Genomic DNA, 26652 nt, shown 5'->3' on the forward strand with positions numbered 1-26652 from the left:
TGTGCATGGAGGGAAGGAATAGACACTTAGGAGAACTCTATGGTGACCTGGCCAAAAGTCTTTGAATTTCACTGCTTCCTTCTCCACCTTCCAAAAGATATATGCACTTCAACCCATATTTATTGAGTAGCTATTTCTTGACAGGCACCTTGTTTGGATGGAGTTACAACAAAAGGATGAAAGCCAGAATATGATTCAGGGATTCCTAAGCAATTCAGCCTTGGGAGACTACCAGAGGCACATGAAGAATGACTGGCCAGTAATTAATATTTAGACTGACTAAAGTAGTAATTTATACCTGAGTATTTCTTCCAGTGATGCTACCTGTATGATCTCTTTATTATATGTTGTTCTTAGCAGTTAAATAATCATGCTATGTTAATAAAGTTAAAGTTTAGAGAAATAAATGACTATACCCAGCACTATGACGTCCTCTCTTGGCCATCCACACTCGAGGACACATTTGTGTGGCCATATGAATACTGGAATGTCCACCTGGGAGCTAGGACCTGGAAAGGAACCCCTCACCCCCAAAAAAGCAACAGTCATGCCCTTTAGACTTGTCAGATTTAGCCTATGGAGAGAAGGAAAAAGAAACATTCAAAAAAGTCCAGCGCTGGGCTACCTGATTATTTATTTATTCACTCGTTCGTGCATTCATGCATTCATTCATTCATTCAGCCTCTCATCTAGGCGTTCATACAACTAGCCATTGATTAAGCTTCTACTATGTACCAGACCTTAGGGTGTCAAAGAGGAATGAGAACCGGTCCTTCACTTAAGGCATCTCGGAGAGGGAGGACAGATTTTAAAATGGCAAGCCCATGATTACAGCTAAGCAGGAAGCACCAAGAAACTCCAAGTTGCTCTGGAGGCGTCTGCAAGTATCCTAGAATGAATAAGCGAAGCTGTAGAAAAAAGATGTTAATGTTTTTCTCCTTTTTGAACGGCAAGATTAAAATCCAATTTGCCTTTGCGTGGGTCGGAAATGAAGGCAAAATCAAAACCTCCAGAGGTATCCCTCTTCTTGGATCAGGATCCTGCCCTGACCCTGACATCAAGGGATAGAAATCTGGGAAGCAGGCTCAGTGGAAACAATCAGTGAAAGTCCCCTCCCACCTGCCTCCCATCCTTGCTTTTGGCTTCTCCATCGCCCTTCGGCTGAAAGAGCAGAGATTTTCCATCCCTCCAAAAAACGCCCCCGTAAATGAAAACAAACAAATCAATTAGGAAGAAGAGGCAGCGCTTTCGGTTAAAGTGGCACGTTTCATTTTAAATTGTTTTCTATACATCTCTCTCATCAAAAAAATTTTTTAATTAAAAAGCACAAGGGTAAAATAGTTTTAAATGAAGTACAATCTATAAAAATTTTGAATCACTATATTGTATACCTGAAACGAATATAGTATTGTAAATCAACTATACCTCAATTGAAAAAAAATAGAAAGCACAAGGAAAGAGATATCAGGTGGACAGTGTAGAAACCTGTGCGCGAAGGAGGTTCCATGGTGTAATGGTTAGCACTCTGGACTCTGAATCCAGCGATCCGAGTTCAAATCTCGGTGGAACCTTACCTTTTCTTTTCACATCCCAATCCTGTAACAGAGTGGACCACGCTACTTTCAATTTCCGCACTTTTAGTTTTTGATGGGTTCGGGCAGTGAGAAAGGACAGGAGACTACGGTCCTAATGGCCCGTGAGCTCAGGAGCAGCCTATAATCACCGAGTCTGTGTACATGTCTTTCTGTTCCCACCAGACTCATTTTTCTCCCAGGACTCCCCAGGGTTAACGAGCGTTTAGTAAAAGCGCCTTTAATGAACAAACCAGAGTGCAGAGCAAAACTTGATCCGTGATAAGTAGCAACAAAAACGGAAAAGAGTCTTTCTTTTCCTAATTGAGGGTCCGTCGTTAGGACTGTAAAAGGGAAAGTAGAGAGAAGAATGAATGGAAACAAAAAATGGCTGAGAAAGTGGTAGTGGTTGCTTTTAGAGCAGGAGGAAAAACAGTCTGTCAGAAGTGGGATTCGAACCCACGCCCCCATTCGGGGACCAGAAACCTCTCCGCGAAGGAAGCTTCAGAAGACTTCAGCTTGAGTCTGGCGCCTTAGACCACTCGGCCATCCTGACAGCCCGATGTCATTTTCCCAAATGAGTAAAATCTGCAATTGTGCTGAAAGTGCACTCCCCATGAGCTGTTAAATTCTTTTGCAGTCTAGGGTTTATCCGAAAAAACGGGAATGTAAATCCTTAAAAATTAACTGAACCTTCTTTCTCAGTAGAGCCAGCAACTTTGACTGAACTCGCGAGGCTTTCCTCTCAGTCCGGGGTACAATTTGGCATTTCTCTCCTCTCCCTTCTTTCTGCCTTTCCCTGCAAGCCCCGGGGCACTGAGGCTCAAGGATCCTAACAACCCCGAACCGACCCCCGACTGGACAAGAGAGAACTCCCCTTATTCATTCCCAGAAAGGACACAGAGCGCGGGCTCTGTTCCCGAGAAGGTGCCTGGCAAACCAACCGAATTGGCGGGAGCTCAGCGGGGAAGAAGTGAGCGAGCCAGTGTAGACCTGGGGAGAAAACTGGCGAGTTAGTATAGACCAGAAAGGGGCATGGTGAGTGGGGTTTAGGGGCCTAGAGCATGAAGACTGGATGTGGATGTGAGTTGCAGAAAGTAGTAACCAAAAAGAAAAAAAGTTGCTGAAGTGAAATTCATCAAAACTAAAAACTTCTGTTCATCAAAAAACGCCGTTAAAGCTCTTTCTTCACGACTCATTTTCGCGGTAGCGGCAGTGGTGCCCACGGTTCAGTGGCCGACATGCAGTTCTGTGTCTTCGCCCAGGAGCTACACACCCGCGAGGTGACGGGCCAGGAGACGGTCGCCCAAATCAAGGCTCATGCAGCTTCCCTGGAGGGCATCGCTCAAGTCGTGCTCCTGGCAGGAGCATCCTCATCCTAGAGGATGAGGCTACCGTGGGTCAGTGTGGGGTGGAGGCTCTGAGCACTCTGGAAGTAGCCAGCCACGTGCTTAGAGGTGAAGTCCATGGTTCCCTGGCCGGTGCTGGGAAAGTAAGAGGTCAGACTCCCAAGGTGGCCAAACAGGAGAAAAAGAAGATGGGCCGGGCCAAGAGGTGTATGCAGTACAACTAGGGCTTTGTAAATATTGTGCTCACCTTTGGCATGAAGAAGGGCCCCAATACCAACGCTCAAGTCCTTTGTAATCCTGGCTTTCTCTAGTAAAGTCACTTAGCCCAATCAAACAACTACAACAACAAACACTGTTAAAAACGTGTACAGGAAAGGCCCTGTGAGAACACAGAGACAAGGTGGCTGTCTGCACGTCAAGGAGAGAGGCTTCAGGAGCAACCACCCCTGCTGACACCTTGACCTTGGACTTCCAGTCTCCAGAAAATATACTGAAAAAATTAATTTGTGTTGTTTGAGCCACACAGCCTGGTGTTTTGTTATGGCAGCCAGAGCAGACTAATACAAACATCTTCCATGGTGGCTGAGGACTCTTAAGAGTCCAAGGCAAAAGATGTCAGTCCTCTTGTAGGCCAGGCCCAGCATCAGTGTAGAATCATTCTGCCATACTCTCTTGGTCAGAGCATTCTGGGCAAGTCCAGATTCAAGGCAAGAATAGGTTGTACCTCTCAATGATGCATGTCACATGCATATGGAGAGGAAAGAAACTGATGGTGACCATGTTGGAAGTAGCTACCATCCCTGCCCCTACCTAGCCCCAGTGGCCTGTAAACTTCATAAGGGCAGGAAGCAGAGGGTATTTACCAGGCACCCTCTGCTCATATCAAAGTGCTGGTATTCAACGAAATCCCCCAAACTCTTGTTGTTTGAAATAATGGGTCAGATTAGCTTTTCCCCCCACTGTCTCCAAAGATTTTATCCTCAGGAAATGGAAGACAGTTAAATGTCGGTAAGCTAACTGCCAATTCAAAAAGAAATAATATTCAGGGAATTCCCTGGCAGTTCAGTGGTTAGGACTTGGTGCTTTCATTGCTGGGGCCCAGTTTGATCCCTGGTCTTGGAATTAAGATCTTGCAAGTTGCACGGTGCAGCCAAGAAAAAAAAAATTTAACGACTAAAGATAATCACATTTTTCAGAGACAGCATTACCTGAGTATGCCTTGAATTCTTCTATCCTGTATCATGTCTTAGATTGCTCTTTAATCTAGGACTCTTTACATTGGTCACTAAAGTAATAACCTACACCAGGGAATGTTGTTATGAGAATTAAACGAACTCAGCAATACTGGTATCTGATTAAAAAAAAAAGTTATCTAGCAGACACCTGGGTCAGATAGAGAGGCCACTTACTGTAGTGGTTAGAGCTTAGACTCTGGAGTCAGTCTACCTGGATTCTAGTCTTGGCTCTGTCATTCACTGACTCTGTGACCTTAGACAATTTAGTTAACAATTTCCCCAGCCATAAAATAGAGATCATGATACTAGCACTACCTTGTAGGATCTAGAAGGATTTTGTGCTTTAATGAACAGAGCCCAGTATATACTAGCTTCTAAATAGATACTTATTAAATGAAACACCCATCTCTCCTTCTCCATCAACCTGAAAGAATAAAAGGAAGAATATGTGCAAATCAATTATTCTTAAAGTTTCCTGATTTCTTCCCCCTCCTCTTTATTCTCAGTCCTCCTTTAGATCCATAGTAGTCCATTCTGAGAGTTTGCCCTATGGGTTGTTTCAGTGGGGTTGCTGGGAGATGGTCGGAAAACTACAAAGCCACACCTGTTCAGAAGGAGATCTCTTCCCAAAGTGCAAGCAAATTCCTCTCCTTTATCAGACGTCTTACTCTCTCTCTCTGCTTCCTGCTCACTTCATGACTGCACACCTCTTAATTTCTCTGTTTTAAGATGATTCTCTCCTCCTTGCCTGTTTCAGCTTCCTTCTCCATAGAAATAGCTGAGAATGGCACTGAGTATCCTGATTTTTTTCCTGCTTACCTGCCCATTCCTGTGTTTCTATTAGCTCTTAGCCCACTAATGTCCTCTTGTGTCATTATTGCAATAGCCCCCAAATCGGTCCTCCTGATTGGTATTGCCTTTACTATGGCTTGCACCATCAATACGTCACTCCTATGCTCACAAAGCTTCAATGGAACCTCCCTCCTATAAGGGTTCAGGACGCAGAGTCTGTCCTCCACAAGCAACTTTATTGCCATTGCTTTGTTTTCATGAATTTATCTAGCCAAATTTATCAGTACTGCCTGTCCAAATTTTCTTCCACGTAGTCACTCCTAAACTTATTCCAAAACAGATTCTCTCACAGCTTGTCAATATCCTCCCAATAGTTTACTTATTAATGTTCTTATAGGTGCCACAAAGGATTTGAGGTAGTTGAAAAGAGTATTAACCATACAATAAAGTATTAGAGTTTTAAACTTTGAAAGAAAAAAAATGTCAGAGAGCATATGCCTTGAGTTCTTTGCTTGTAACCCTTTGTAGTCTCTTGCCTAGCTCTCTATAACTACCCCTCCTTTTTTGGTAACTTTTAAATTATCTGTACTGTATTTTCTGCTAACAAAATAATATGTGCTTTTAGTAAAAATAAAATATGTATTGCAGAAATGTATAACCTAAAAAGTAGGGAATTCCCTGGTGGTCCATTGGTTAGGACTCCCTAAGATTCCACAAGACGCATGGCGCAGCCAAAAAAAAAAAAACCTAGACAGTAAAAAAGTCACTCATAATCTATCCTCTCCTCCCAGTCTTTCCAGCACACCACACACTTATTAGTTTTGTTTATATTCCTCTGGTATTGTTTCAGTATTTACATTAGTATATTATTATTTTACAAAAAAATTAATTTATTCTACATAATGTACTGCAACTTGTTTTAACATGACAACGTAAGTTGGATATCTTTTCACATCAGTATACACATTTGTTAAAATCACATATAATGACAATAACATTGTAGTATGTACCATACTTTTTTTTCATACTTTTTAAATTAATTTTTTTGACAATTTTTTTCTTTGCTGTTTTCTTTATAACAACTTTGCATCTCACTGCTTGTTTTTCTCACATAGTCTCAACTAGACCAAAACCTAGATTTGAATAGTAAATATGTTTTAAAATAGCAAGATAAATGCTGTCTTAGAATGGAAAATTTCAGAGGATGTGGATTGAACAGACCACTATCTCAAAATGAGATACCTCATGCTTTTTTACTGTTAAAAGAAATTTCAGACCTTATTTATAAATGAGCCAATATTCCTCAAAATCAAAAAGTAAATTTCTGAAACTAAAGTCATTCTTCTGATCAAGCAAAACCATTTTAAAAGTTTAAAATTTAAAACAGAATATCCATTTCTCTGTGCAGAAAAAAGTGATTTAAATACTTGAGAATTCATTTGTGTCCTTATTTCTTAATTTAGTTTGTTTTGCATAATTAAGGCATGCACATGGTATAAACTTCAAAAGGTAGAAAAGATCCACCCACTTTTCACCCCAAAGCAGAAAGTCCTCCATATTACTGGGAGTCCTTTGATCACTTCTCTCCAGGGCTCTTTAATTGTGGATGTAGTGATACCCACCATTTTGCTTTCTGCATCCCCCTCCCCAGCCATCCATCATCTCCAAGTCAATGAGAGAGCAAAAAACAGCAAGACGCTGAAAAGGAAGGGAATATGGTGTTTCTTACTTTTTCTCCTTTCACAAGCTACCCTGAAATGCTCTTCCAAGCTGGGATAAAATGAATGACGAAGAGCAGGTTTTACTTATACTAATGATGAAGTAAAATTCATATTTTATGGCAAGACAAGAAAAATTTAAACATAAAGCTTTTCTTTGCCTGTTTGGGCTTCCTCCCTTCCCTTTAGTGTATATAGTGTGTCTGCATTAACCAGACCTCCTCAGGAGATAAGATTCCTTCTTAATCTTGTAAAGGCTCAAGATGACCCTCTACTCACTTTGTACATGCAGATCTGGATTATGTAAACTGTCAGTATATCATTTGATGTATAACTCTTTGTCTCAAAAATGTATATAACTGTACTTTGACCTCTAACCGTGTTCCTCAGAGCTTTCTGAGAGACTCTGGGGTTATAATCTTCAGGTTGGCTCAAATAAAATTTTCTATTGCTTTCTTAGATTGACTATTAATTTTTTGTCAACACTAAGTTTGAAACAGTTCTAATTTTTTTTTTTTCCTCACTATTGTGTCCTCTCCTGTTGTGGAGCACAGGCTCCAGATGTGCAGGCTCAGCGGCCATGGCTCACGGGCCTAGCCACTCTGCGACATGTGGGATGCCGGACCAGGGCACGAACCCATGTTCCCTACATCGGCAGGCAGACTCTCAACCACTGCGCCACCAGGGAAGCCCAGCAGGAGGATTCTTAATCACTGTGCCACCAGGGAAGTCCAATCAATCATCTTTGTACAGATGGGAGAGAAGAGTAGATGGTTCAAAGAGTATGTGCATTAAAATTGTTTTTTTTTTTTTTTTTTTTTTTTTTTGTGGTACGCGGGCCTCTCACTGTTGTGGCCTCTCCTGTTGTGGAGCACGGGCTCCGGATGCACAGGCTCAGCGGCCATGGCTCACGGGCCCAGCTGCTCCTTGGCATGTGGGATCTTCCCGGACCAGGGCACGAACCCGTGTCCCCTGCATCGGCAGGCGGACTCTCAACCACTGCGCAACAAGGGAAGCCCCTAAAATTGTTTTTTTAAGCTATTACTAAGTTGCTCTCAACAATGTTCTCCAAATTTACCCTCTCATGGTATACTGGAATGCCTATTTCCTCATGTTCTCACCAATAATGAGTATTGTTGAGCTTTTTAGTCTTTACTCATTTCATAAATTAAAAGCAACATCACATTAATTTATTAATAGTGAGTTAAACTTCTTTCCACATGTTTATTAACAACGTGTTCTTTTCCCCTGTGAAACGAGGCAGGACCTGTGGGGCCCTCCCTGGTACAAACCCTTCCTATATCCATAGACTTCATTCAGCCTCCTTGAGCTTCCCTGAGTTCTAAAAAGCAGATTCAAACAGTTGCTAATCAGGAAAGGGAGGGAATGAAGAAGGAAAGGCAGAGCAGTCACGAAACAGTAGTGCACCTTTGGGGCAGGGTCCTGGTTCCTCCTCAAGGAATATACATGACAACATCTTTGAGTTCTTCTGCCAGAACTAAGGTCCTCACCCAGGTGGAGGGTGGTAACTTCAAGCTGAACACAAGATTTCTGGAGCACTGCCTGCCCTGTTACCTCGCCACCAACCAATCAGAAGAAAGTCACACACCCTGCAGGCCTCACCACAAATTTTGCCTATTAAAAACTTCTCCTCTGGGCTTCCCTGGTGGCGCAGTGGTTGAGAGTCCGCCTGCCAATGCAGGGAACACGGGTTCGTGCCCCGGTCCGGGAGGATCCCACATGCCGCGAAGCGGCTGGGCCTGTGAACCATGGCCGTTGAGCCTGCGCGTCCGGAGCCTGTGCTCCGCAATGGGAGAGGCCACAACAGTGAGAGGCCCGCATACCGCAAAAAACAAAAAAACAAAAAACTTCTCCTCCAAAACCATTGGGGAGTTTAGGGGTTTTGAGCACGAGCCACCCGTTCTCCTTGCTTGGGTCCTGCAATATAAACCTTTCTCTGCTCCAAACTCTGACATTTTGGTTTGTTTAGCCTCACTGTTTGTCGGGCACAGGAACTTGGGCTTGAGAACAAGATTTGGGTTTACTTCTTGGTTCCCAGTCTATTCTATTGATCTATCAGCTTATTCTTACTTTAATTATTGTAGCCTTGTATTTTTCCTATTTTTTTATTTTTATATTTCCAGACTAACTTTAGCATCACTTGGTAAAGACAGATAAAAGAGGAGAGAGTGGAAGCAGAAATATCTTAGGTCTTATCAGGTTCTACTCAGTTTGGTGCCTGGAAGAAGAATGGTCCAAGGAGAAAGGGGTCAACAGTGTCAAATGCTTCATGAACATTAAGATAAAGGCTGAAGAGTATCCTCTGGATTTAGCCAATACTAACAGAAACTACTGGCACCCTGAGGGCAGATAGGTTGTGTTGGTAGGGAATTTATTTTTAAATAGGTGGGAATTTATTTTAAAATAAAATACTTTATTAATAAAAATTGTGTTTATTAGTTAGGTTTAGTTTCCGTTGCATATGCAGACAATCCAAATAAGTGGCTTAAACAGGACAGTTGCTTTAGTCTCTCTTACATATATAATTAGATGCAGGCACTCTGCAGTGAATAAGGACCCAGGCTTCTTTACCTTTTACTATATCATCTTAGTGCAGGCTTCCACCCTCAAGATTGTCTCATGGTTCAGGACAGCTGGTCAACCTCCTACCATCATGTGCACATTCCAGGCTGGAAGAATTAGGAAGGGGCAATGTTAAAAGAGTATACTTTCCAGCTGAGTAGTCTTCCTTTAAGAAGCTTTCTCAGAATGACCACCCAAAACCTTCCACATAGATATCACTAGCCACCCACAATCTCAGGGCCATGTTGAAGTATGAAAGAAGTGCTAGGTGAGTTGGTGTTCCTGAGCACATCCATAACCAGCTGGACAAGATTTCATACAGCAGAGCTGCCTTCATGAATATACCACAGTATTGGCAGTAAAAGCACCTGGGAAGTATCTTTCAGCTGGGCATATTGCTACCCGGAATAAAACTTTAAGGAAGGAGTGGAGATTGTCTATAAAGTAGTCAATGACAGTCCCTTCCATGTTGTGTTAAGGTTGAAAAGCACTTATTAAAATAAATAGCTGTACTAGAAGTCCCAAACTGGAGGTGAGGAAGTCAATTTCATCTTGCAGAGATGATTTTTACAATTTTTAGTTAGTTTCCAACACTTGAAAGTCAATCAATTTCACATAAATCTCTAGATTTCTGCTTTCTCTTGAAAATCAAAAATTTGGCAATATGCTGGGCTCACATTCTCAATGAGAAGTAGCTGCCTCACCTGTCCTCCAGTTATTCGCTGTCCCCATCTTTCCCTGTTGTGACCCTGGACTGGCCTGCTCATTTAAATCACCTTCTTGTCTCCAGTAGGCATTTGTGTTTGCACCCTCTACAAATGAATAACTGTGATAAAGATAAGAAGTATGCATAAAATGTGACAGTAGAATCATTAAGTTAATTATTAGTCTAATAATTCAACAAGTGTTGAAGTCCTTTCATATGATTAAATCTATGTGCAAGGCGTAATGGAGATCATAGAAGGTCTGGAGAGAAGTCTCTGTCCTCATGGAGGTACTAAAGTATCTGATCTCAGTTTATTTATGTATACTTTATACTTGACATATAAAGTATGCTGGGCTATGTGAGAGCACACATCACTTCCTATTCTAAAAGTGTGCCCTGAATTAGAATCTTGACAGACATGTAAGAGTTATTGAAGTGTTATGTAAATAGGTTAGAGGAAAAGACTAGAAACAGGGAAACTGGTGGAATTGGTCACATTCAACCAGTTACTAACTCATTTAAAACACATTTGCAAACTGACATTGTTGAAATCATTTAGGTCAAAGTATAGTAATGTAAATTAAATTAACACAGGCAAGTCTGCCCAAATTCAATTAAATCTAGAGGAAGGACAATACTGAGAAAATAGCAAGGGAAACTAGGAAACACCAAGGTAGGGATGAGGGAACAAAGCACAAGTTTTTTAAGTTTACTGGATAATGAAAAGACCCTGTGTCACCCACAGGATTACCAATCTCCCTATACTTCAGGAAGGAGCAAGCATGTTTAGGTTCTATTCAACACAGCTCTATGCAGGGGGTACTTTATTATTTTAATGGATAAACATACTTAGGGTTTAAAAAGTAAAAGTTGTAAGGAAGTCTCCCTCCTTGCTGGGGTATAATTATTCCGATTTTCCTCCCGGAGAGGAAACTGAAGCTCAGAATGGTAAACCACTTTGCTTAGGCACAATAGGAAGCAGCAGAACTGGGCTTGTCAGTTTCTGTCACAGAAATGTTGCCGCCTGATAATTAAGCCTTTCTTTTTCGAAACAGAATTGCGAGCGCCTGTAAATGGGGTTTGTTTGATAAAGCTCCTCACAGGCCGGGTGGGGCTCAGTCTGCAACCCTTATCCCTCGGGCCTCCCGGGGAGGCCAGATGTCTCTTCTTACCACACCAACACAAAGCTAGCTTTCTCTCGCCTTTGCTGAGGCCTGGGCACCAGACAGGAAACCCAACAAAAGACCAGGGATCCAGGCCCAGGGCCGCGGAAGCTCGGCGGCGGGCCCGGAGCGTGCAGGCAGGGTATCCCCTGTCCCCGCCGCACCCCGCGGACACCGCCTGCCTCTGTGACCGGTATCCAAGGCTCCCGCGCCCGCGCGTTCCGCCCCAGGGCGGGCTGCCAGGCCTCCGCGGTCCTCTGCGGAGGAAATCATCCCGGCCTGAGTCCAGGAAATCTTGCCGTGCGCAGGAGGCCTGGGCCAAGCCCCGCCCCCGAGCCGCCCCTTCCGCTCGCGCCGGGGTGAGGTCTGCGGGGCTGCCGGGATCCGCTCGGACGCGGCCACGTTGTCCTGCGCCTTCTGAGCGCCTGGCTCTGCGAGTCCAACCGGCGGCGCCCGACCAGCTGCCCCCTCGCATAGCCGCTGGGCTAGGTGGGGTCGCAGTATCCCCACGCTCCCTCAGCCGGGCGCAGCGGCGCCGGGTTCCAGCGCGCGGGCGCGTCTGGGATCAGGGCCGGGGAGGAGCCGCCCTCCGTCAGCCGGGCTCGCCTCCCGGCGCCGCCCAGAAGGAGCGAACGGGAGGGAGCGCGGTTCAGCTGGGCTCTGCGCAGGGCTGGGCGCCGGGGCCCATGCCCGTGCGCCCCCGCGGGCCCGCGCCATGGCCTCCGGGAGCGTGGCCGAGTGCTTACAGCAGGAGACCACCTGCCCCGTGTGCCTGCAGTACTTTGTCGAGCCCATGATGCTCGACTGCGGCCACAACATCTGTTGCGCCTGCCTCGCCCGCTGCTGGGGCGCGGCGGAGACCAATGTGTCGTGCCCCCAGTGCCGGGAGACCTTCCCGCAGCGGCACATGCGGCCCAACCGGCACCTGGCCAACGTGACCCAGCTGGTGAAGCAGTTGCGCACCGAGCGGCCGTCGGGGCCCGGAGGCGAGATGGGCGTGTGCGAGAAACACCGCGAGCCCCTGAAGCTGTACTGCGAGGAGGACCAGATGCCCATCTGCGTGGTGTGCGACCGCTCCCGCGAGCACCGCGGCCACAGCGTGCTGCCGCTCGAGGAGGCGGTGGAGGGCTTCAAGGTGAGGGCCGGGCGTGCAGGGCGGGGAGGGGCCGGAGCGCGAGTCGGACAAAGGGAGGAGAGAGCCAAAGGGGCTTCCTTTTTTCCGCCTAGAAAATGGCTGAGCCGGACGTGTGGTTCACAGCCGTCATTTCCTCTCTGTCCGCTCCAGAGCCTCGGCACTCAGATTTGGGAGGAAAACCTGTAGCTGGTGAGGAAGCCAGAAGTCTCCCCACCCCCACTCTCATTTCCTTATGTGCCTCTATGTTTACCCGCTCACGGGCACATTATACATAAAGACGGCCCATGGAGACCCCTCTTGAAGGTATAAAAGATATGCGTAAAACCACGTCCACAACGACAAGCTTCAGAGACGCTCGCACTCCTGTCGGCTCCTAGATGATCTGAGACAAAACACAGTCGGACGTTAACTGGCTGTATACACATCAAGCAGAGGCCCATCACCTCTCCATTCCCCAGCACTTCCTTGTGCTCCGTCCTCTTCTAGAAGCTCACGGAAAAGAACGAGCTCCTTACTACCTAAGTCATTTAACCACCGTGAGACTCATAGGAGATAACACAGTTATGAAGATTGAGTGAAATAAAATGATGTGTGGATCCCCTTGTGAACTCTTGAACCAACAGACTGGCACAGCTAAACAATAACGTGGAAACAAAGTATTAAATATAAAACAGTTGTAAGGCAACATTCAAGGAGTGCATGATCTGTGTGTTTGAGGACTGCAGGAATATGTACACAATTATGTACATGTTTAAATGTGAGTACATTCATGCAAAATTATTCACTTAACATTTATGGTGCTTTCAAAAATATTCTTTTACTCACACTGGTGATAACCCTCTAGTAGGTTGAGAAGGTGGTGTTTGCCCATGTCACACCAGAGGAAAATAAGAGAAGTTAAGTCCTTTTCTCAGTACGCGTCTGTGAAAGAGCGACAACTTAAAGCCTCCTAGTCCATTCACCTTTCCACTAAGCCATGCAGTATCCTTCCAAGGGCAGGTAGGTGACCCACCATTTAAGATACAAACTACCAAAGGAGAGGTCTGGTGACCCCTGTGCCCTGGTGATGGCAGTATGGTCCAAGGATAGGCTCTAACCAGGAACTTGGCATCAGGAATGTGGGTTGCACGTGTGATAAGCAGAATAGCCATATTGATGCTATGGTCTGCCTAATCTTGAACTGCCCACCTGTTTTTGCTTTTCTTAGGAGCAAATCCAGAACCAGCTGGACCACCTAAAAAGAGTGAAAGACCTAAAGAAGAGGCGTCGGGCACAGGGGGAACAGGCACGAGCTGAGCTCTTGGTAAGGTTCTTTGGAATTCACAGGTAATATCAGTTCTGCCGGTCACTCTCTTTTTTTTGTGAGGCTGTTAAGCTCCCCTTAACCTTGTGCACTCAGGTCGCCCAGAACTTCTAGGTGTGGGTGGAACAACCTTATATGGCAGTTGGGAATTCACCTGGAGAACCAAGGGATTCCCTCCCACATTTTGGGAGAAAGGATGGAATAGCTGAGTTTAGAACCCCTAGAGATCTGACCTATCAAAAGTTTAATCTGCTAGCTTTGTGCAGATCAAGGTTGATCCCTGACAAAGCTAATACAGGTGAAATTCTTGGGCACAGTTAGCCTCCTTTTGTACCATTCTGCAGACAGTTGCTGACAGTGGCTTTCTGTAAGCCCGCCTGTTGCTTCTTGCTGGAATGTTCCTTTTCTTGACAGTTCAGTTCTGAACTTTTCAGTTTGTTCCCTTCCCCTAGTCTCCCACAAGCCTTAGCAAGTGACTGATGTGCTGATTTGTGATAGGGATATTTGGGGGGGTTTGTTCTGGAAAAAAAAATTGAGACTTTTATAATATATACTTGTATGTCTACCATCTAAGTGTTTAAGCATCTTTTGAACAATAAATAAAATATTACAAGTTCCCATCCATTAGAGGTATTTGCATCTGAAAAGCAAACTCTTAGACTAGTAGTGTCTAGCACCATCTCGTGAGAAATTTTGTCAGTCCTGGCCAGGGTGTAGTAAAGAACTTTTGGACTGGGAACTTATTCCCATGATGCCGTAAGATCTCACCACTTGTTCTGCTCACAAAATCCACTGAGACCTCAGCTCCCTTTGCTTGAAAATAGGTCTGATTGAAGGAGAATCTTCTAGTGAGCCTGAGTGGACTTAAATCATTAAGCACACCACTGTGTCCTCTGTGGGGGGATTGTCAAAGGGGGGAAACAGCCCTTCTTTGAGAATCAGGGCACCTGGACATACTTCTTGGCTCTGTCAGTAGCCAATTGAATAGATGGAGAGAGTAATACAACCTCTCTAGGCCTCAGTTTCCTCATTTGTGAAATAGGTAGGTTGGACTAGACTTTTGGTTCTTCAGCGAGGTGAGTACTGCCCTCTCCTCCTCTCCGGGGTGTGTGGGTGTTTGGTTGGAGTGATTGGGGAGGGTTGGGCAAGGATGCTAAATGTCCTGCAATGCAAAGAACAGTCCCATGCAGGCAGAATTCTCCCCCCCACCAGGGTGCCAATGGCATTCTCTTTGCAAAGCACTGAATTAGTTGAGCTTTAAAGACTCTTTCATTTCTAAGATTATATTGTATTGTTTATGCATTGAAAGACCTGTCCCGCTCAGAAGTATAAGCTCATGAAAAGGATTTATAAACAAGGTGCGTGTGCATCACTGTTGCACAGTAAATAGTATACCTGAATGAAATGATGAGGTCTTGGGGTGGATAGCCAGGGGAGAAATATGAAGGGCTCTAGAAGTAGCCTTTCCTCTCTTCACTGCCCTTGCCTGTCATCCACACAGAGCCTGACCCAGATGGAGAGGGAGAAGATCGTTTGGGAGTTTGAGCAGCTGTATCATTCCTTGAAGGAGCATGAGTATCGCCTCCTGGCCCGTCTCGAGGAGCTAGACTTGGCCATCTACAACAGTATCAATGGTGCCATCACTCAGTTCTCTTGCAACATCTCCCACCTCAGCAACCTGATCGCCCAGCTGGAAGAGAAGCAGCAGCAGCCCACCAGGGAGCTCCTGCAGGTAAGGCTTAGCGCGCCCTGCCGAGACAGCTCCTGCTAAAAGGTCTCCCTTCTCTCTTTGCCAAGCAGTATCCAGGACCCCCTACTGCCTTGCCAACTCTGTGGGAGTAGCAGGGGCTTGCCAAGCTCTATGTTGGGCATGTTGGAGGAGGAAATATACAATAGAGGACCTGGTTGACACAGCTTGGGTCAGTCAGTTGCACTGTCTCATGGAAAGGGCAAAAGGGAGGCCTAATGCCCAGGCCTGTCCTTCACTGTTAAGTGGTCTGATCACAGGCTCTCGACCTCTCTGGGCCTCAGTGACCTCATCTACTCATTATGTAATGAGGGGTTTGGCCCACATGTCATTTAAAGACCCTCCTCACCCCAGTTATCCTGTAATTTTAACACGTATGTGTGCATTACCACAGCCACAAAACAAAGAAACGCTTGAGTGGGAGTGGTCAGCCCAAGCAGTCTTGTGATTTAATCTTGGTAGTGCAGGTGATAAAGCTGCAATACACGCAACCCAGGAAGACCACTGGAAATGAGCTGATGATGCCTGACTGTCATTTGTTCATTCAATGCAGATGAATTGTCTATTCTGGGTCAGGCACTAGTCTAGGCACCGGAATTTAAGTGGTGAATAAGCTCTCCTGAAATTTAAATTCTAATGTTGAGATCATATGATCTCAAGTGAGCAAACAAGTATCATTGGTGTTGATAAATACCATTAAAAAGGGGCTGATAGGATAGGGTTAGGGTTAGCAAATTATGGCCCGCCACCTGTTTTTGTATGTTCTGCAAGCTAAGTATACTTTTTCCAGTTTTGAATGGTTGGGAAAAAATCAGAAGGATGTTACTTCATGATATGTGAAATTATATAAAATTTGAATTTCATTATCCATACTTTTTATTGGAACATAGCCATGCCCATTCATTTACGTATTGTCTGTCGCAGCAGAGTTGAGCAGTTGTGACAGAGACTGTATGGCCTTTTCCTTAGAAGAAGTTCACTGACTCCTGCTTTAGATTAAAACGGAAGTCTTAATCTTGAGCTTTAACTAACACCAATATTTAATTGCCAGGGAGAGAAGGAAGAGCTTGCAAAGGGAACAGTTGACCAGAGAATGTGGCCAGGGAGGAAGAATGTTTCAGGAAGGAGGGAGTGGACAACAGAATCTAATGCAGTTGAGGTGAAATAATATAAGGGCTGAGATCCATTTAGTTTAAAAACATGGGCATCACTGATAATCTTGATAATAATCATTATCATCTCAATGATTTTCATCTCAGATAATCATTGATATTCTGCCACAGTGGAATAATTTGGTCAGGAGCCACATGAGGGAGAGTTGTGGTGACAGAGGGTGAATGGAAACTGGAAGAGTAAATGACTATTTCAAGAAGTAAGACTGTGAAGGAGATATTAAAAAAAATACTCGGAGATGAGGTAGGATTGTGGGGCTTTATGGGGAGGGGATGCTTAAAGAAACTAGCTAAAAACATTATAAAAGAAAATGTGGAAAGGAGCACCTATGTTGTAAGGATTCAGGTGAAGAAAATCACTGAAGCTATAAGGATGAACTAATCGCTAATGTGCTGTTTCTGAGAAGGCAGAAGGGAAAGGTAACTAAAGCATATGTGTGGGACTTAGTTTTGGAAGATCCTCTGTTGTATGGGAAGAAAGGACGGTGGAGGCAGGTAGATGCAGGCAGATTGTGCACTTTGATAGCTAAAACCCGTTGGCTTTTCTTTTTTTTTAATAAATTTTATTTATTTATTTTGGCTGCATTTGTGTCTCCATTGCTGCGTGAGGGCTTTCTCTAGTTGCAGTGAGTGGGGGCTACTCTTCGTTGTGGTGCACGGGCTTCTCATTGTGGTGGCTTCTCTTTGTTGCAGAGCATGGGCTCTAGGTACACGGCTTCAGTAGCTGTGGCTCGTGGGCTGTAGAGCACAGGCTCAGTAGTTGTGGCGCACAGGCTTAGTTGCTCCGTGGCCTGTGGGATCTTCCCGGACCAGGGCTCGAAGCCATGTTCCCTGCATTGGCAGGTGGATTCTTAACCACTGTGCGACCAGTGAAGTCCCTATCATCGAGTTTTGATTTCACGGTCCATGTGTTCAAAAATATTCTCACAAATACCTTCTACCTTAAAAAAATGGGCAAACCCATAAAGATACATAGCAAATTAGTGGTTGCCACTGGGTAGAAAGGAATGAAGAGTGACTGTTTAATGGGTACGAGGTCTCCTTTCAAGGCAATGAAAGTGTTCTGGAATTACATAGCTGTGATGGTTGCACAACACTGAGTTTACTAAATGTACTAAGTTGTACACTTTGAGATGATTAAAATGGTGAATTTAGGTTATGTATATTTTATCACAATCAAAAAACAACAAAACAACAAAACAAAAACCTCAAATCTTGCAAAGCCCTAATCCTGGATGAGCCCAACTACCTTCTCTCCCTATGCCTGGCACCAGAGCAGTCACAGTCTGAAAAAGCAGGGACAAGAAAAAGGTCACACAACTGGGCAGACGAGTCCCAGTATAAACTGACGTTCACTGACCAAGTAATTCTAATACATCTCACAAACCAGATGGCTTTCCCATACTCTGAAACAATAATTTCAGAACCTTCCCACATTCTCCAAAGCTCATATTTTCTCTAACCCCTGCTCAGTGGGAGCAGACAGTCCTGCTTTGCTAACTTCAAAAGAGAATAAGAGCCAACGGGGACTTCCCTGGTGGCGCAGTGGTTAATCCGCCTTCCAATGGCGGGCTCTAGTTGTGGCTCACGGGCTCTAGAGCACAGGCTCAGTAGTTGTGGTGCCCGGGCAACAGAGTAGCCCCCGCTCACCACTACTGAAGAAAGCCCGCGCGCAGCAAAGACCCAACACAGCCAAAAATAAATAATAAATAAATAAATGAAGTAAAAAAAAAAAAAAAAAGATAGTACACTTTAGTTTAATCATGACAGCAATATCTGGGAAACCCAAATGGAGAGATATTCTATAAAATAATTAGCCAGCGTTAAGGCAATGTGTCACAAAAGCCACTCCAGACTATAGACACATGTCATCATAAAAATGCAATGAATGATCCTAGATTACCTGAGTGGGGAGGGGAGGGGAGTAGCTGTGAAGAATATTAATAAGACAATTAAATTAGGTTATGGACTGTCGATTATACAAATGTATCAATATTCAGCTTCCTGAGTTTGATAACTGTACTATAGTTACATAAGAAAATGTACTTGCTCTTAGGAGGTACAGAATCATAAAGGGGTAAAGGGATATAATATAAACAATGACCTCTCAAACGATTCTAAAGATAAATATGTCTGGGAAAAAGAGTATACAGGAGCTCTTTGTACTAGCAGCTTTTCTGTGTATTTGAAATGATTTCACAGTAATAAGTCAAAGAAATCAAGCTAGACAGGCAGGCAGTTGTGGTCCAAGGGTGGGATGCTTGAGTCAGTAAATTTGAAATCTTGAGATCCTTGACCAGTGTGCAGGAGGAGAGCGCAGGAAGTGCTAGAATAGCGAATAGTGTGCATCCCAGTTCCCTCTGCCCAGTTTTTAGCTCCTGGACTGTGAGTTGTGCTCCTTGTCTCCCTGGTTTCTCCCAGGAGAGCCACCCCATAGTTGGGTTTTCAACAAACATCTGTGAGAGAAAATGGAAGTTAGGAATGATTTCTTATGCTTATCCTTTTCCTTTCTCTTACAGGACATCGGAGACACGTTGAACAGGTACAGTTTTCTCTCTCCCCTGTGCTAAATCAAGCCTGAAAAGATTTTCCCTCATACTTAGAAATTCTGGAAGGAGCCCAGAGCCTGAGGATATCTTACCAAGTTGACACACGTCCCGCCTGTCCCTGAACCGAGTCACTAGTGTGCAAAGAACTAGATGGAGTGCAGCTCTTCTCAGTAAAACTCAGGAATTATTGACAAATTATGAGGGTAAGGGGTGGAGTAGGGGGTCCATTTGGGAGGTTGCTGGCGGTTTATGAGGACACTTCTATGGAGAGGGTAGAGACTGACAGGGACTTGGGCAAAGTGCAAGGGTATTTTATAGTTTTTGTTTCCTAAACATTTCAGAATCCTTTCTTTTTTGTTATCTCTGTCTCTCTGTGTCTCTGTTTCTGACTCTCTCTTTTTTCTGTAATGGGGAAAATATGGTCTAAGAAAAGTGAGACCCGCTCAGTTATATAATGAGTGATGAGTTACCTGGATTCTGGCTCCTGTTCTCATTATTTCTCTACTGTTATCATCAGATGGAAAGTGAGGAAGAGCTACCTGGGAATTGGGACATGACCGAGCAGGAGAAGCCCAGAATGTGCAAGAAGCCAAGATTAAATTATGTTTTCAGGGTTGGATGGCAAGGACAAATGGGATAGGCCTTAGGGGCATAATGTTTGGTACCTACTGGGGCAGAGCCTGACTTTGAGGGAACTGAACTTTGAAGCTAATAAAAACCCTGAAGGCTGAAAACCCTCCAGAGGAAATGCAGCTTGATTATGCGGGAGCATCGGAGGAGATATGGGGTGGGTGGCACATAGATGGGGTAGGATGGCTGCGAGGGCTATGTGGACAGAACTGTTGATAGAACTGAGCTTTTTGAGGGCCGCTGAGATGGGATGCTGATGAGCTGGAACTCGTACTAGTCCCTGCCAAGTGACCCCAACAAATACTCCCTTCACTTTTACTACTATGTTTACTTTTTGGTACCAGTCTAGCTCTGAACTAACAGGGAGATAGATCCTTTAGATTCTAGCATTTTGGGATGTTAAGGTCTGGGTTTGGCTCTCTGAGTTAGGAAACCCAAAATTTCATTGGCTTAAGGCTTAAACATAATTTTAAAATTTTGTCACCATTAAAAAATGTGCAAGTAGGTAGCCCAGGGCTGGTTTGGTGGCTCCAGTGATCATTAGACTCTGAGGTTTCTTTCCATTTACCCTTCTGCCATCTGTAAGATACAGTCCTCATTCTTACAGTCCAAGATAGTTCCTAGAATGCTAACCAGCAGGAAGAAGATAAGTCACATCACATACCTTTTTATTTTATTATTTTATATAACCAGAAACCTTTCTTTAAAAAAATAATAAATTTATTTATTTATTTTTGGCTGCACTGGGTCTTTGTTGCTGTGCGCGGGCTTTCTCTAGTTGCGGCGAGCAGGGGCTACTCTTTGTTGTGGTGCACGGGCTTCTCATTGTGGTGGCTTCTCTTGTTGCAGAGCACGGGATCTAGGCACGCGGGCTTCAGTAGTTGCAGCACATGGGTGCAGTAGTTGTGACTCACGGGCTCTAGAGTGCAGGCTCAGTAGTTGTGGCGCATGGGCTTAGTTGCTCCGTGGCATGTGGGATCTTCCCGGACCAGGGCTCGACCCCATGTCCCCTAGCAGTGGCAGGTGGATTCTTAACCGCTGAGCCGCCAGGGAAGCCCCGCATTCCTTTTTAAGCAGACTTCTCAAATTGCCACAAGATACTTCTTACCTCTCATTGGCCAGAACTCAGTCACAAGGTCAAATTTAGACCAGTCAGGCATGAACCCAGTAAAATTTGGAAGATGGGAGAAGGCATATTGGGTGGGCAACTAGCAGTCAGTCTTTGCCATAGACCCCTTGAGGGGGGTGGTGGGTAACTGGGTATTGTCCAGAGAGTACCTGTCTGTCTGAAGATGTCATTCTCGCCATATTTGGGAACCTGAGGATTACGGGTCATTGCCCACCACAAATATCAAGGACTTTATCATGGAATCTAGTGCTTTCTGGCAAGGTCAGGCTTATATTCAGTTTAATTCAGTAAATCTTTGAGGACATGCCATGTGAAAAGCCAGAAGCTAGTACTGTGGGGGAATAAGAAGGTGAATAAGATGTCTCTCCTATTCTGGTCCAGAGGATCATAGTCTAGAAGGAGAATAGGAAAAAGGCTAGAGTGGCTGCTTTTAAAGACTGTCCACCTGTGTTGGCCAGTTTAGCCCAGGTTTGTCCTGGACCCTGAAAGGTTGTGGAGTTGGGGGAGGGATTCACTTGTTTTTTTGTTTTTTTGTTTTTTTTTAAACTTAGGGCTGAAAGAATCAGGATCCCTGAACCCTGGATCACACCTCCAGATCTGCAAGAGAAAATCCACATTTTTGCCCAGAAGTGTCTGTTCTTGACTGAGAGTCTAAAGCAGTTCACAGGTAATGTAAGAAGAGGGATCCATGAGGGTTTATGCTCTCAATAACTATATTGCCTGAGAGGATGTATTTTCCAGCCAGATAATGGGATGCAAACTAAACATCTTCTTTTCTCCCCTTAGAAAAAATGCAGTCAGATATGGAGAAAATCCAAGGTAAATTTATCTACTTAATGGGCTTTTGACGTTGAAGTTTCCTGGGAAGATGAACATCTGCACTAAAGTGTGGGAAAATGGGAAATGCGCGATACCCGCTGGCCGGCCTCCCCTGATATTTTACATCTTCCTTTTTGTTTTGTTAATTTTTTCAATTAATAGCCTCTTCAATTTGAAGCCTTTTAACTCTATGCACTCATTTCTTAATCTACAATAATGGAGGAGAAAAATATGCAATCCAATAATTAATCCAGAACTAGTTTGATTATTTAAAATTATTTTAAATTGAGATAGAGAATCAACAGAAACTATCCTAGCTACATTTCATTTGAGCTAGTATTTGTAGTTACAATTTATAGAGTTTCTGCTGCATGTGGGCACTGGTGCTGACCAGGACAGGAGGAATCAAGCCGCACTGATTGAGGCAGAACCTCGAGGGAAGTGGTTAGGAACAGGGATTCAGGAGTCCGGCTGCCTGGGTCCTGCACCCAGCTCTGCCACTTGATAAGGATTCTACACTATAATTTCCTCATCTGTAAAAATGAGGAGGTTAGTAGCTCTTACCTCACAAGGTAGTAAGGATTAAGTTAAATTAGTTACCATTTCTAAAGCCTTTTAGAATGGAGTCTGACACATAATAAATGCTACATTTATGTTTATTAAATAAAATGTTCAAGGTATTTAAGGGATTCTCTTCCTAATACAAAATTTTCTGCTCGTGATCACATATGAGCATACAGCACATATGGCTATATACTAAATGTTAAAATTCTAGGCAGCCTGGTAGAATCTGAAATCCTTATATGTAGGTAATCCCTTTTCTCATTTAGTACAAATTACAAATCCCCATAATTCTGATAATTTCCTGTATATGCTAAAACTTTATTTGCATTGTATCTTTTCAGATACATACTTTTTTCACATCTAGCAATGTAGACTTAGGGAATGCTCACAAGCAAAACAGGGAGAAACTCCACTTAATACCAGAAGCTCAGACATGACGTTCCTTGATCTGACTCTCATTTATTTTTCCTACTCTTCTCCTGTCACTTAAAAGGCTCACTGAGAGCGTATCTGTGAAAATGCTTTTTCAACTGTGAAAGCATTTTACTGCAAATGGTCTTGTTTGCTCCAGCTTGGTAGTGGATGTCACTTGAACCACTCATCCCCTAGAACAGGTTGCTTATGAAAGCCAACAGTTACGTATGATGTGGACTTAGAACCTCCATCTCCCCCTGCAGAGCCAGCTGGCCCACTGGAGGGTGGAATCCTTAATCTTGGCTCAGTTTGGCCCCATATGCTACCAATCTCGGGCATGTGGTTATCCTTCTGCCCAAAGTTTCCAATCCCTCTTCCCTTTGAGCTCGAGGCTGGAAGATGGAGTCATACACTGTATGAAGAAATCAGTGCATGACTGACAACAGGGGTTCTGGGGTGTCTAATGGAAACCATTGCTTTATGATGACTCTAACCAAAGCTCTGTCTCTTAGGTATTTCCTGGAAATATTCAGATGACTTCTGTAACTTCTTTTCTCTTTTGTTTTTTAGAATTGAGAGAGGCCCAGTTATACTCAGGTGGGTGATAGGAGACAAAACCATTTGGAAAAAGGAGTAAAAATCCTTATCAACGTAACTACTATTGTGAATGATTTTGGAAAGTGCCTAAATTAGGATCCTTTAGGTTACATGTATGAAAAATGATAATAATCACAAAAATACATCAGTTGTTTCTATGTGTTTAGAATATCTTTGCCTCCTAAAATGCCTCAGAGCTGAAGCCATGGACCTTTGAATAGGAGGAAATCAAACTCAGGTGCTATGAAGGATTATAGAGGTGAAACTACAGTTTCCAAAGAGTAGGGCACTGCCACTGCTAGTACACTGGTATGCTGCTCTACCCACTTAGCCTTGGGCAGTGTGTGGTTTACAAAAGGCAGTCATCCTTACAAAGCTACTGAGCTCACCTCTTATTCTGAGTGCTAGGGACAGTCTAAGAGGAATCTGCTGTCATCCCTCCTCTGTGCCTCAGAGCAAGAGTTGAAACTCTCCCTCTCCTTGACCGTCACCTTCACCTCAGGTTCAGAGACACTGGGTAAATCTATGACCTCATAGGTACTCAGAACTGAGGTTTGTACTTTCCACAGTCACAGGACCGCCTTCTGTTCCATGAGATCCTCCTCATGAACAGAGGGACTCTACATACAACGGGTTTTCTTTCATTGATATCCCCTGGCTGTAATCCATATTTAATTCTTTCAACAAGGACTAATTGAATACTCGGCTTATGTCTTACATTTCCTAATGTTGCGCAGGGTACTGCAGAGGGAACAAAAGAGCATAAGACACTGACCTATCCTTGGAGTTAAATGTCTAGTTGGAAGTATGAGGTATACCCATGACATGAGGCAAAAAATGGGCAACTGTTGTGAACAGATTTTTGAACCAGAAACCAAGCCTCTGGGGTTCTTGGTCACCTCCACCAGTTGCCTGCCATCAACCTTTTGTGGGTATCAGTCAACCTAGCTGAGCTTTGGTTCAGAGAGAGAATGTTTGGGAATCTTCCTCCTGAACCAGGTATGAAGAGCAAACGAGAGGATATATGCCAGTGATTTTAAAACAGGAAACCACCACGTGATTGTAAGATGCATGTGGGACTAGTGTCTTTATCCGATGTAATGTGAACATTCGTATGTTTCACAGATCTGTTGATATTTGGTTGTAGAGTGCTGTACCACACCCTGTCTATCTAAATTCTGTATTCTGTGAAACTTCTGGTCCCCAAGACTTAGATTAAGGGATTGGACGTACATGTAAGAAAACCTCAAATTCAGCTTAATAATGGGTATTGTGGTTTAAGATGTGAAAAAGCAAATGGAGGTAAAAATTTCAGTACTTTCAATATATCCTAGCTAAAAGAAGTAACTAGCTAATCCAAACAGTAATTTTTGGAATGTCAATTTCAGGGTGTAATTGAGTGTAAGATGAATGTGCCTTTGTTGGAGAGCTCATATTCTCTTCTTAGGGGGTAGGAGAAAAGCTGGGTGTTCAGAGTGGGCTTTCCTGGCGCTCGCCTGACCTTCCTCTGCCCTTCTGTTCCTCTGCAGTGGATGTGACTCTGGATCCAGACACGGCCTACCCCAGCCTGATCCTCTCTGATAACCTGCGACAAGTGCGGTACAGTTACCTCCAGCAGGACCTGCCTGACAACCCTGAGCGGTTCAATCTGTTTCCCTGTGTCTTGGGCTCTCCATGCTTCATCGCTGGGAGACATTATTGGGAGGTAGAGGTGGGAGATAAAGCCAAGTGGACCATAGGTGTCTGTGAAGACTCAGTGTGCAGAAAAGGCGGAGTAACCTCGGCCCCCCAGAATGGATTCTGGGCAGTGTCCTTGTGGTATGGGAAAGAGTACTGGGCTCTTACCTCCCCAATGACTGCCCTCCCCCTGCGGACCCCTCTCCAACGGGTGGGGATTTTCTTGGACTATGATGCTGGCGAGGTCTCCTTCTACAATGTGACAGAGAGGTGTCACACCTTTACTTTCTCTCATGCTACCTTCTGTGGGCCTGTCCGGCCCTACTTCAGTCTGAGTTACTCGGGAGGGAAGAGCGCAGCTCCTCTGATCATCTGCCCCATGAGTGGGATCGATGGGTTTTCTGGCCATGTTGGGAATCATGGTCATTCCATGGAGACCTCCCCTTGAGGAGGTGAACTCAGGCCAAAAGGGCCATTGACCATACTCCTACCCCAGGCATAAGGCATCCTGTTGCCTTGACACTTCCTGCCCATCACAGCTGGATGTCCTTACCACTTTCCGAGCCCTGCAGTGCAAGACAGGATGTCCATGTTCTCTGCCATCCCCTCCCTTCCCACGAAAATTGTGAGATGTAATGAGAAGTATTAAGATTGCCCAGAAATAAAAACCACATGTCCGCCTCCAGTGTTCCACACTTCTTGGTCTTACACATTACTGGAGGGGATCAAGAATATGGATAACCTTGGGTTCGGAGAGCCATTCAAGGTATGTAACACCTTGGCTCAGCCCCACATAGTGATCGTGGGTATTTGCTGTCATTTCTGAACTAGGGCTTCTTTCTAAGAACCTAGAGCTGGACTAGAAAGTCCTGTCAGCATGGCTCCCTTTTGTCCCAGTTTTTCCTCCTGGGAATAGTACCTCTACCCCTGATTCCCAATTGGCCGTAGTTTTATTAACTCCATTAAAGAGGTCTATATGTGTTTTGATTAGTTACCGTTATTTTACAATAATGGTGGGAAATGGTCCCACCTCTGTTATGAGATAATGTTCTAATCAATGTGCTCTTTTCTGTCTTTTTGAGGGCTTTGTCAGCTCCCTTCATTCTAATGAAAAGTGTATCCTGGTGCTGGATGCACGTCATCCAGGATAATTTTCTGCCCAGCACCATCCATTGTTCCTACATGCCCTCGCACTCACATTTGTGGACTGATGGTCAGTCATACACTATCCCTGGAAGGATTCCAGGGCAGTATGCCAGGGATTCATTGACTTTTGTCTCCTTTTCTCCCATCTCCTTTGAGGGATGGGGGGATTTACCTTTCTAATATGTGTACCATCAAGGGGCACTTCCATCCCCATGGCCATTGGATCACGAGGTGTTCTGAGGTCAGAAGACCAAGGCAGATCACTTTGAGCAAAAGCTCCCACAGTGGCTCTAAGTCCTGCTTCTCTTTGGGTACATGCTCCTCTGTTTGAAAATAAAGTGAGTATGGATGTTGTTTACACTGTTGTTGTCTTCTGGGTCTTGGTAGGATTGGGTTCATATGGGTCCAGAATCCCATTCTGGCCAACATTTTACTTCCAACTGGATGATAAAAACAGTACCATGTTACTACTTTCTAATGGTGCTGGGAAAGTAGTGTTGGACATCCACAGCCTACAGCTTTGTTAATCCTGTCACTTCACTGGGAAAGTGTTCTTTCAAGTCCTTTTTTATAACAGTGGGGTAATACAGCAATGCTTGGTGTAGATCAAAGAGCCCAGAACTTGCTTCCCAACTCAGAAGCAGCAGCCTAAG

The 26652-nt window shown here is 44.4% G+C and overlaps 1 protein-coding gene and 1 pseudogene across 2 annotated transcripts; both read left to right on the forward strand.

Moving 5' to 3' along the window:
- The first annotated feature begins 2812 nt into the window (after positions 1–2812).
- LOC308624318 (ubiquitin-like FUBI-ribosomal protein eS30 fusion protein) lies at positions 2813–3231 on the forward strand (annotated as a pseudogene). Its single transcript has one exon. The product of its transcript is annotated as a ubiquitin-like FUBI-ribosomal protein eS30 fusion protein (transcript).
- An 8251-nt stretch (positions 3232–11482) lies between these two features.
- On the forward strand, positions 11483–26357 carry TRIM27 (tripartite motif containing 27). The gene is made up of 8 exons (XM_081245922.1): positions 11483–12252; positions 13460–13555; positions 15057–15287; positions 18994–19016; positions 21334–21449; positions 21569–21601; positions 23150–23176; positions 24706–26357. The coding sequence occupies exons 1-8, from the start codon at positions 11833–11835 to the stop codon at positions 25299–25301; spliced, it is 1542 nt and encodes a 513-aa protein (XP_081102048.1). The 5' UTR covers positions 11483–11832; the 3' UTR covers positions 25302–26357.
- The last annotated feature ends 295 nt before the right edge of the window (positions 26358–26652 follow it).

The sequence above is a fragment of the Mesoplodon bidens genome, assembly GCF_964165515.1.
Source record: "Mesoplodon bidens genome assembly, chromosome: 10".
NCBI lineage: Eukaryota > Metazoa > Chordata > Mammalia > Artiodactyla > Ziphiidae > Mesoplodon > Mesoplodon bidens.

What these genes read in the sequence shown, in the direction of transcription:
- TRIM27 (XM_081245922.1), top strand. Translation starts at nt 11,833, where the DNA reads ATGGCCTCCGGGAGCGTGGCCGAGTGCTTACAGCAGGAGACCACCTGC. An exon ending in AGGCGGTGGAGGGCTTCAAG is followed by an intron (nt 12,253 to 13,459) that starts GTGAGGGCCGGG and finishes TGCTTTTCTTAG; the next exon opens with GAGCAAATCCAGAACCAGCT. An exon ending in ATCGGAGACACGTTGAACAG is followed by an intron (nt 19,017 to 21,333) that starts GTACAGTTTTCT and finishes TTTTAAACTTAG; the next exon opens with GGCTGAAAGAATCAGGATCC.